The sequence below is a fragment of the Arctopsyche grandis genome, chromosome 12, assembly GCF_051622035.1.
Source record: "Arctopsyche grandis isolate Sample6627 chromosome 12, ASM5162203v2, whole genome shotgun sequence".
Taxonomy (NCBI): Eukaryota; Metazoa; Arthropoda; class Insecta; order Trichoptera; family Hydropsychidae; genus Arctopsyche; species Arctopsyche grandis.
This window is the reverse complement of record NC_135366.1, coordinates 2,997,807-3,008,179: the sequence shown is the minus strand read 5'-3', so window position 1 is coordinate 3,008,179 and position 10,373 is coordinate 2,997,807. Positions and strand designations below refer to the sequence as shown.

The 10,373-nt window shown below is 31.1% G+C and overlaps 1 protein-coding gene across 1 annotated transcript; it reads left to right on the top strand.

Moving 5' to 3' along the window:
* The first annotated feature begins 259 nt into the window (after positions 1 to 259).
* LOC143919588 (caspase-1-like) lies at positions 260 to 5,963 on the top strand. The gene is made up of 5 exons (XM_077441972.1): positions 260 to 420; positions 576 to 835; positions 2,980 to 3,155; positions 3,229 to 3,382; positions 4,831 to 5,963. The coding sequence occupies exons 1-5, from the start codon at positions 362 to 364 to the stop codon at positions 5,079 to 5,081; spliced, it is 900 nt and encodes a 299-aa protein (XP_077298098.1). The 5' UTR covers positions 260 to 361; the 3' UTR covers positions 5,082 to 5,963.
* Positions 5,964 to 10,373: the final 4,410 nt, after the last annotated feature.

Genomic DNA, 10,373 nt, shown 5'->3' with positions numbered 1-10,373 from the left:
TAAATAAAAAATAAACAACATTATTTTAAATTTTATTATTTAACTTAATTTTGAAGAAAAAGTTATAATAATTTAAAAATGAAGATAAATTGAATAAAAAATAATGCTTTAATATTAAATTTATGATATTTTATTTCATATGTGAAATTATCGGATGGATTTCCGTGAAGTGTGGGTATGTCAATAAATGTTCTTTTGATATTGAATCAAAATACATAATACGTATGTACGTCTCATTCTAACCCTAATCTTATCAAATGTATATTTGTTAATATGTATGTGCATATCTGTTTTCCTATCGTTCGAAATATATTTTCGATGATAATTTTAATTTTAAGTCGTTGGCTTTCCGGTGACCGAAATGGATATCAGAGGTGAATCACAAACTGATGGAAAAGTTTTAGAGTTACCTACTCCAAGGTAAAATACATATTTATTAGTATCATTTAAGCTTTTTAAGGCATTATTAAAATTGATTCCTAACACCTGAATATAAGGTCATCATCCTTGGAACACTTTCAGAATTAGGTATAGTTAAATAATTGTAAATATAATATCTTTTTTTACAATTCAAGTCAACATGTCACGGATCTTCAAACTATACGCAGATACAATCCATCATTATTCAGTTACGAAATGATTAAAAAGGGCCAAGCGATTATATTTAATCATTATGAATATATATCAAAGGAATACAGCGAAGTGAAGGTTCCAAATCAAGAGGGCATGGAATTTGACATTTTTGACCTGAAAAGTTGTTTGGAAAATTTAAATTTCGATGTGACAATATTTGATGATTTAAAAGTTGCTGAAATAAAAAGTCAACTGAAGTTGAGTATGTATACATTTTTATTTTGTCCAAAAAATTTCCCAAAATATAATATTTGTTAGTTGGGCAATTTTCGTCTAAACGTCATTATTAGAGACACGTATTTTGGGCATCTATTTTTGGCAATTTTAGCATTTTCATTTTGCATTTTAGGGCATTAAAAATGTTCAATTTTAGCGACATCGGTAACAATTATATTGTATTTACTAAAATACCTTTCAGCATCCACACTATTGACGGGACACCGAATAGATTTTAGAGCTGCACAACCAAACTCTTCATATTTAATTTTTGTTGCCATCAATAATAGCAATATATCCGGCGTGGATTCACTTTTTATATTCTCTATTAAATGTCTATAGAAGATTCCTATAGAACGGGGCGTCAGGCAAGGATGCATCCTATCACCTACTCTTTTTAACACCTACACCGAATCCATCTTCCACGATGCTCTCCAAGAGGCGGAGGGCATCAAGGTGGGCGGCGAGACGATCACCAATATAAGATATGCTGATGACACGGCACTAGTCGCTGAAAATTTAGCAGACCTGCAAAGATCTCTAGACCGTGTACATCAAGAAAGCAATCGAAGAGGTCTGCGCATAAATCTAAAGAAAACAAAATTTATGATAGTAGATAGAATGCAAACAGACACCGGGAATCTAACCTTGGATGGAGAGGTGATAGAAAGAGTAAAAAGATTCAAATACCTGGGTACCTGGCTGAATGAAGAGATGGACCCAGATGAAGATCTAAAAATCCGCATCGAGATGGCTAGAACAGCATTTGTAAAAATGAAGGCGGCCCTTACAAACAAGCATCTCAATCTTCATACGCGGTTGAGATTCGCGAAGAGCTACGTCTGGACAGTATTACTACACGGATGTGAGACGTGGACTCTGAAAACCAAGATGATCAGCCGCATTGAAGCTTTTGAGATGTGGGTCTATAGGCGTATGCTGAAGATTCCGTGGACCAAAAAGATATCAAACGAAGCTGTCCTCGGCATGATGGGGAGAGTCAGGGAACTTGTTTCTGTCATCAAGCGGAGAAAGATGGAGTACCTCGGACACATGATACGGGGTCCAAAATACGAATTTCTCCGTTTGATAACCATGGGGAAAATAGAAGGAAAAAAATGGATTGGCAGGAAAAAGTTATCTTGGCTTCGAAACATGCGCATGTGGACCGATATGAGCGCCGAAGAGCTGTTCCGAGCCGCTGAAGACCGATGCGGATATATTCAAATAATCGACGAGGTGGTCGCCAACGTCCGGATGCGGACAAGGCATTAACAAGAAGAAATTAAATGTCTAAAAAAGTGCTGACATCCTTCCAAACATTGAGCCTCTGTTAATACATTAAACAATGGCAGGTTTCTAACTGTTTCTTTAACATTAATATTATATTTTGTACCTGCCACAGATGGATTGAATAGTTTACTCAATGTTTGGAGGAATAGAATTGTCTCATTTAGTCTTGAATGCTAGTCTAGTTTTAACACGCTTTTCAGCAGCCTTTCGGATACACAGCTCCACCTGTCTTATTTTGTTTACAGTAGTAGACAAAAGCAGTTGCTTGGTTTCTATGGTAAACTGCAAGCTCTGTTTTATCCTCTCAATTTCTTCACATAATAAATGGGCAAAGGGATAGGAAGACCCTTCTAAATTGTCTATTAATTTTATGCAAATTTCACTTTTGTTTGTTATTTTAGCATCTATTCGCATATTTTACGAATTTAGCATCTATTCGCATATATTCCGAATTTTAGCATCAATTAAGCATTAATAGCAAAATGCCCAAAATATGTACGTGTCTCTAGTCATTATAATCAAGCTTTCTTCTTCTAGAAAATCATTGTAAATATAAATATACATACTAGTGTTGTACCCGATGAAATATCACATGGGTGTTGGCATATTATGTTATTAAATTTAAAAAAAAAATTAAAAGAAACGTTTCGGTCCTCTGCTCGATCCGCACGCGGTCGAATTTTATTCAAATACCTTTTGAATATATTTAATTTAATATTTACATTTAGTTGTTTAATATGATATAATAATAATGGTAAAAACTATCTACCTACCTATAGGTACATATGAACAATAGAAAACACCAATAGAACAATTAATCCATTTTAATATTTTCAGTTCAAAATAAAAAACCACGTGAAATTAGTTGTTTAATTATTGTGGTTATGACTCATGGCAGCCCAGGCTCTTTAGAAGCTGCAGATTCATCATACGAGACCAATATATTATGGAATGGTTTGTCTGCGACTGAATGCCCAAATTTGGCCGGAATACCCAAATTATACTTTATTCAGGTAATAAGATCATAATTTTAGGAATAAATGTTTCGTACTGATCAATTATTGCAATAAAAATAATTAATTCCAGGCACTAAAAGGCACTCATATCGAAAAGATAGATCGTGGTTCTTCAGTAATAGATAGTGGTTTTTCAGTAACGGACACTTTTGTTGAAACTTCACCAGCCAATTCGAAAATACCATCGATGGCTGACTTTTTACACATGCATTCCATATATGAGGGTAAATTTATTTATTTATTTATTAAATAGCAAATTGCTAATGAATTATTTCACAATTTCACAATTAACAATTTCAAACTTAAACTAACAGCTATAATATAAAATAGTTCGCAAAATTAACAAAACTATAATTACTAAATCTAAAATAATATAATATAATTCAACGTAGCATTTTGTTAAACTTACGTATATAATTACGTCATCTTTAAGAAAGCACCAATGTTAGTAGCACCTCTAATGCTCTCAGGAAGGTCATTGTATATTTGAACACCTCTGTGGAAAACACCTCCTGCAGTGTTTGTTTTCTTATCTCTACCTATAATTACATAATTTATTATTCCTATTTCTAGTTTTATAATTATGTATATCTCTATTCCTAGTGTAAGGCAGGGAAGGTATATTGACCGTATCCCGGCCTAACGAAACACATGTTTTGTAGTTTGTAAGAGGATCGTTTATTTTTGTTCAATTGTTACAATGGTTATTGTATGTACGAAGAGCTTGAGCTTCGGAGAAGTGAGCTGGTTGAACTCCAGAGGTTCACTCTGGTGTTGAGAGCTGGTGCATCGCTTTTTATACGTTCTGGCTTGAAGCGTGCCGTGTGCAGATGCTTTGTCTTCGTTTCCAGGACACGTGTGTTAGGGTCACGTGTTGACCTGTTTTCGAGGCACGTGTCTTCGGTACACGTGTGGTTTATAGCTATGGGGTCAGCGCCAGGACGTCGTTCGTTTGAGAATGGGGTCGTGTGCCACGCATTAACGACTTTTCAAGACATGTGTTGCGGTTGCCTGATGACATCACTGTTGGGTTTCGTTCGTTTTACGATCGAGCGATGAACTCTTTCTTCTGGAATGGTCGATGGGGACGTTGCCCTTGATCTATGCATGTTTGTACAGGATCGATGATGAGTTCACTGGTTTTGATTCGTAATAGCACAAGTCGTGCTATATTCCTACACTAGCTATATGATTATTAGCTTATATATAAATTTTAAAGTGCTCAATTTAAGACTATTTCTAACATCCAACCATTTCAATTCATCTAACATACTTCTAACATTCTTACGTTTCCTCACATTCAAAATTGCACGCATTGCTCTATTCTGTACCTTCTGCAGTTTATCAATACACAATCCACTAAATAGATTGAGCACTGTAGCACAATATACATACAATATGTGGCCGTACAATACAATTATATATTCATATTTTACTTTTTATACTTAATAAATTTCCTAACCTACAAAGTACACCAACTTTTTTTGCCATAATTTACAATTCAAATAAATGCCCAAATATTTAATATCATCTACTACTTCTACCACTCTCCCATCCATTATCACATCACTCACAACGCTTTTATTATTCATCCACATAAATATTGGAATATAATAATATATTATAGTTCAATAAGGGCGTTTTTAATTTATTATTCTTATGTTAATAACAGATTCCAATATTGAAAGCGATGTTGATGGCTCATGGTTCATTCAATCTCTGTGTGAAGTGTTTGAAGAAGAAGCATCGTATTGGGACCTTCTGCAATTGCTAACGCTTGTCAACAAAAGAGTAGCTCTCGAATATGAATCATCTACTAATAATCAGATTAATAATAAAATGATTCCACAGGTGCAATCCACGTTGACCGCATTGTTGAGATTTAATGTCGCCATTCAGACAGACATTCCTAAAAAATTTTAGCATCAGTCGCTTGGTACTCGACGTACATACATATATTTCTGATAAAAACTTCTCTGTTTGTTTATATACTTGCAAGATGGGTAAGCATCGTTAAAAATTGCACAATTCATTCAAAATCACACAATAAACAACATGGGATACATTTTTATAAGTAAATTGATCATTTAAGTAACATATTATTAAATTAACATCGTAGTTTGACAGTTTTTAAAAGTGTCATCGCCATCTCCCGCATTCTACATAAAATTTCAGGGGTGGCACCAGAAAAATATTTTAAAATAAATCTAAAAACATTTCTCTTAGTGGCGCCGAATACTCTATATTAATAACCAATTATTTAAGTTTAATTAATATAAACATCTTCATTTTATTGTATTCCGTGCGTTGTAGCTTAGTTTTGGAGACGTACCGCGTAATATTGACACAGTTTATTTATTCGTTAGGGCCCTTCTATTATTATAACATTTCTCTGGCTTACGTACATATAAACAATATAAAACCAATAGAAAAAAATTAATGAATTAATTAAAGAAATTTTCAATAGATGGCGGTAAATGCTCAGAGACTTAACACCGTCTATAAGCCTAGTGGAAACATTGGTAGCAAACCGTATATATAGAAGTTTTTCTTTTGTACGCTTTGTTGGTAGTTGTTTTTTTGTGTTGTTTTAGCTGTGTCGTATATATGTATGTATGTCGAATCGAAACGACTATTATAGTACAGTGAGCGTTATCTTACACCGACACACAGACAGACACACAGAATAGCGACATTATATATGTATGTTTGTAATTTTTTTGTATGGGATTAATTTGAAATACAATAAATAATAAAAATACAACATTATTTTGAGTTACTTTATTTGAAATACAGACATTTTTGAAGAAAAGGGTTTTATTATTTCGAAATAATATTGACTTAAAAAACGTACATAAATTCACATAAGATACATGAGTTTTTATTAAAAAATATATAAATAAAATACAGTTTCATAAATAATTATACATGGGTATTTTTAAAGAAGTACTCATAATATATGTACATATGTTCGTACATATTTATAGGTGATGTTCATTATAGATAAACGATATACTCATATATAATTTATTAATATAAAAATCAATGACAAAAAATATTATTGAAAAGGTACATAATACTGTCAAAACGGTATTCAGTGTTTATTCTAAATGTTAGATTTTATATGAGATGTGATAATTGAATGCAAGAAAATTAAAATTAGTGATTTCCTATTGGTTTATAAATACGTAGCTTACAATTAAGTTTTGAGTTTAAAATAAAAAGAAAACTTATTTTGTAATAATCGTTAATTATAAATGTAATGATGACTTACAATGATATGCTAGGCTTATTATATTCTATTTACATTTACGAAATGTTCTGGTATGCACTAAAATAAAGTAAAAAGTTTTGATTTTAAGCTAAATTAATTATTTTTTTTGTTAGTTTACAAATACACACCAATGTGGTGTTTTAAATACATAATTGGATATACATATTTTTTTGAAATTGCAAAAATACAAATCTTTTAAAACTACTTTTATGATTTGAATCATTTCTTCATACATTTTTGGTAAGATTCTGAAAAATACATTAATTTTTACGGTTTTTAAAAAGTATTTTTTTATTCTTTATTAAAGGCAAACAAACAGAAAATTCAATAAACTACTAATTCAGTTAAAATTGCGAATCTAAAAAATAAATTTACATACCCATTTCTTTAATTCGACTGAATTGTATGAAAATAATTATATTATTTTTCAATGGTTAAGTTTAAAATATATGCAACTAACCTCTCAATATAATTTTTTCTATGAAAGAGCGTACATCTAAAAACTAGACGTATCAAATGGATAGCCTTCTCAATTACACAATATAATAATACGCAAATATTTACAAAAGTCAAGACCGTTACATACAAACAGTTTTAAAAAAAATTTCAAGTACATTTAATTTTGTATCAATAATACACGAGAGTAAATATGTAGATTATATTACGTAATTAAATAAAATCATTGTTAATATATTAAATTAAGCATAGTTAATATTTTCATATATAAAAACAGGGTGCGATTTTATTTACGGTTTAAAAATGAAGAGATAAAATTCAAATTTATAAAGGCACACTTTTTGCAAATCTTTTTCATTTCTATAATACAAACCATATTGAAGTTTATGTCGACAAAATGATTACATTAATTACGAATACGAAATGAAATAAATCAATGTGAGATTGAAACAGATTGTAACATAGCAACAAATAAATATAATGTCAGTTATAATAATTTCATCCGAATAAACACATCGGTCAATTACACAAAGTAGAAGATCAAAAAAACAAAGCATGCAAATGAAAATGAAAACAAATCAAACCAAATGTTTATATATAGTATTTATGGGTTTGGTGCAAACGATCGACAAGCGCCAGACGGACTGAACCACAGATTAACCGCTTAGCTGCCCAAAGCGCCTTAAGGCGCAAACAGCCGTATCTATTATACGCTCAGCACGTCGGCTGGGCGTCTAAGCGGTTCTCGCAATTCTCGACTCCACGAATGATAGATTGCACATCAGATGACGAGTAACCTTTCGATGTGCACAGATGCAATTATTAAAATTGAGTTGGATCTTTCTGGCGAGTTTAATAAGGCAAATTCGGAACTAAAGTATCAGAAGCATAGAACGTATACAGGGTAGGTATGTCGGGACTTTGGGTAGATTTCGCTTAGTGTAAGTGCGAGCAGTGCGCACGCATAAGGTACACGTACAGTTAATCTGTGGTTCAGTCTGTCTGGCGCTTGTCGATCGTTTGCACCGCACCGAGTATTTATATTACAGAACAGGCAAATGAAATCATTATTTTAATTAAATATATACTTTGAACGGTTTCGGTTCGGTATATCCGACTACATGCTGCAAAACCTTTAATTGGCATAATTAAATATGTCAAATAAATATTATTGAACTATTCGCAGGCACTAAAGTACTGATCATAATGAATAATATCATAAAAGATCCATGCAAAAATACAAATACGCCTCAACTTTAATGTAATGTATTATTTACACTTTCCTTTTTATTCAAAACAATTGCATAACAAAATAAAAATGAACGAAAAGTCACTTTTTATTTGGAAACAAGTAAATCAATGTTATATTGCATGCGCTAAAGCTATTTATATTTGAAAAAAATACTAAATATTATTGATTATGATGGTTTTTTTGCCGGTACACACATTTTTTAGTCAGTGTTATTAATTAGAAATAATTTATCAATACAGATAAGGTTTCCGTTGCATATGAAATGTTATTGATGCTAATAATGTCATATATATATATATATATATATATATATATATATATATATATATATATATATATATATATATATATAATATAATGATAAACATCATTCGTAATACCAAATATCTATAAGAATCTAAATATTATATTCATACGGTATTAAGAATAATGTATGCGTTTTTGCCGATGTACATAGAATAATATTTCCAATATACTCTTTAATTTAGCTTACAAGGCATTGTGTCAATATTTACCATATATTTGAAAATACAAATCAAAACGCTACACATTTTAAAACTTTTAATATATATTTTGTATATTTATTATATATATCTGCGAATTTGCTATCTAACAACATGAAAATGCGTCTAATTTGATCTCGAGGAAGTTGAGAATTGTCATTGTGCTTAAATTTTTGTTAAAAATAAAACAAAATTGGCAAAATAGTGCTCAAAGCGTTGCTTTTTTTTTTAATCGACAATTCCCAAACTGTACTAAACAATCGCTTAAATTCTTAAAAAAGTTTGGGAATTATTTCATTAAATCGTCTAATCAAATACCTCCTCATCTACATACAATTCTCAAATATAATATTCTATTTCAATTTGCAGTGCAAAATTAATAAAAACAAAAATTTGTCAAATACAATATAAGAAGCACCAGTTTATTTGTAATAATAATCACAGAAGCTTAAGATATATTAACTTTTAATTACTATTGTGCTGATTACAGAATTGACACGTGTTCGTTGAATTATTAAGTGTTTACTTTTAAACTAACGACGCATTTATACCGAAGAACACATTTCGACAATTCAGATAAAAATATTACACTACAAAAATAGTCGAATATCTGAACTCTAAGGCTAAAAAATAGCATTAGTGGAAGCATATTGTATCCACAATGATACTCTTCTTCACTGCTAATCGTCAGAAGTATATGAATTGGTTGTGGCTATTTGCAGGTACTATATCTGCAACAGGCGCAAAGCCTTCTGCGCATGCGCGTGAACTGTCACTGTCAGCGTGTTTACTGCTAAAATTTTGGTTTAAGCCGATTACAATTTCTTACATTTAATGTATGCTAGACTTGTTTAATCAATCGTTCATTATACATGAAGCAAATAAATTTCGCACGTTATTATAATAGATTTATATCATTTTGCTAGTTCGCGACTTGTACTTGTATGTAGGTATTATACGTTGTATATGATAATAATTTTCTAACAATTAATAATATTAACTAATTTGGATTATATGTTTTACTCTACGTCACTTAACGAGTTCGATCTAAATTTTAAGAGGTTCAAAACAAAATTTTAACAGTAAACACACTGACAGTGACAGTTCACGCGCATGCGCAGAAGAGTTTGCGCCTTTCGCAGATATAGTACCTGCAAATAGCCAATAAATCACATATATAGTACCTGCAAATAGCCACAACCATATGAATTTACTATAAAAGTTCCATCAGGCCAACTATTATAGACCAGCAAATTATTGTAGTAGTATGTATATCTAAAATGATTGACATTTCAGTGTTTATATGCCATTTAGACACGTTTTAGAATCTGAGCAAATTTATTGGGCGCCATTTTGAAATCCATAACCTCAAATGATTTCCCTATACAATACATAAACTCAAATGATTTACAAATGCAAATTGTCTACCTAAATGTTCTCCGATATAAACGGTCTAAAGTTTGTACGCTAAACAAGAATGCGTAAATTAAAGTTGAAATTTGCCAAGTAAAATACAAAAAGAGTACTGAAACATTTATTTCTTATACATACATTAGTTAGATAGCGTGGTAGATTATTAGTCGTTTGTGAGCAATTTTTTTGTAGTACAGTTTCTTATGAATACCAATTCTACACATTTGATCGAACATCCTTATTATGCATTGTAGACAGATTGAATATCGAAAGAATGGATTAATTAAGCATAATATTATAATTTGAGCCCTCGGAAA

What these genes read in the sequence shown, in the direction of transcription:
- LOC143919588 (XM_077441972.1), top strand. Translation starts at nt 362, where the DNA reads ATGGATATCAGAGGTGAATCACAAACTGATGGAAAAGTTTTAGAGTTA. An exon ending in TTAGAGTTACCTACTCCAAG is followed by an intron (nt 421 to 575) that starts GTAAAATACATA and finishes TTACAATTCAAG; the next exon opens with TCAACATGTCACGGATCTTC. An exon ending in CATGCATTCCATATATGAGG is followed by an intron (nt 3,383 to 4,830) that starts GTAAATTTATTT and finishes TGTTAATAACAG; the next exon opens with ATTCCAATATTGAAAGCGAT.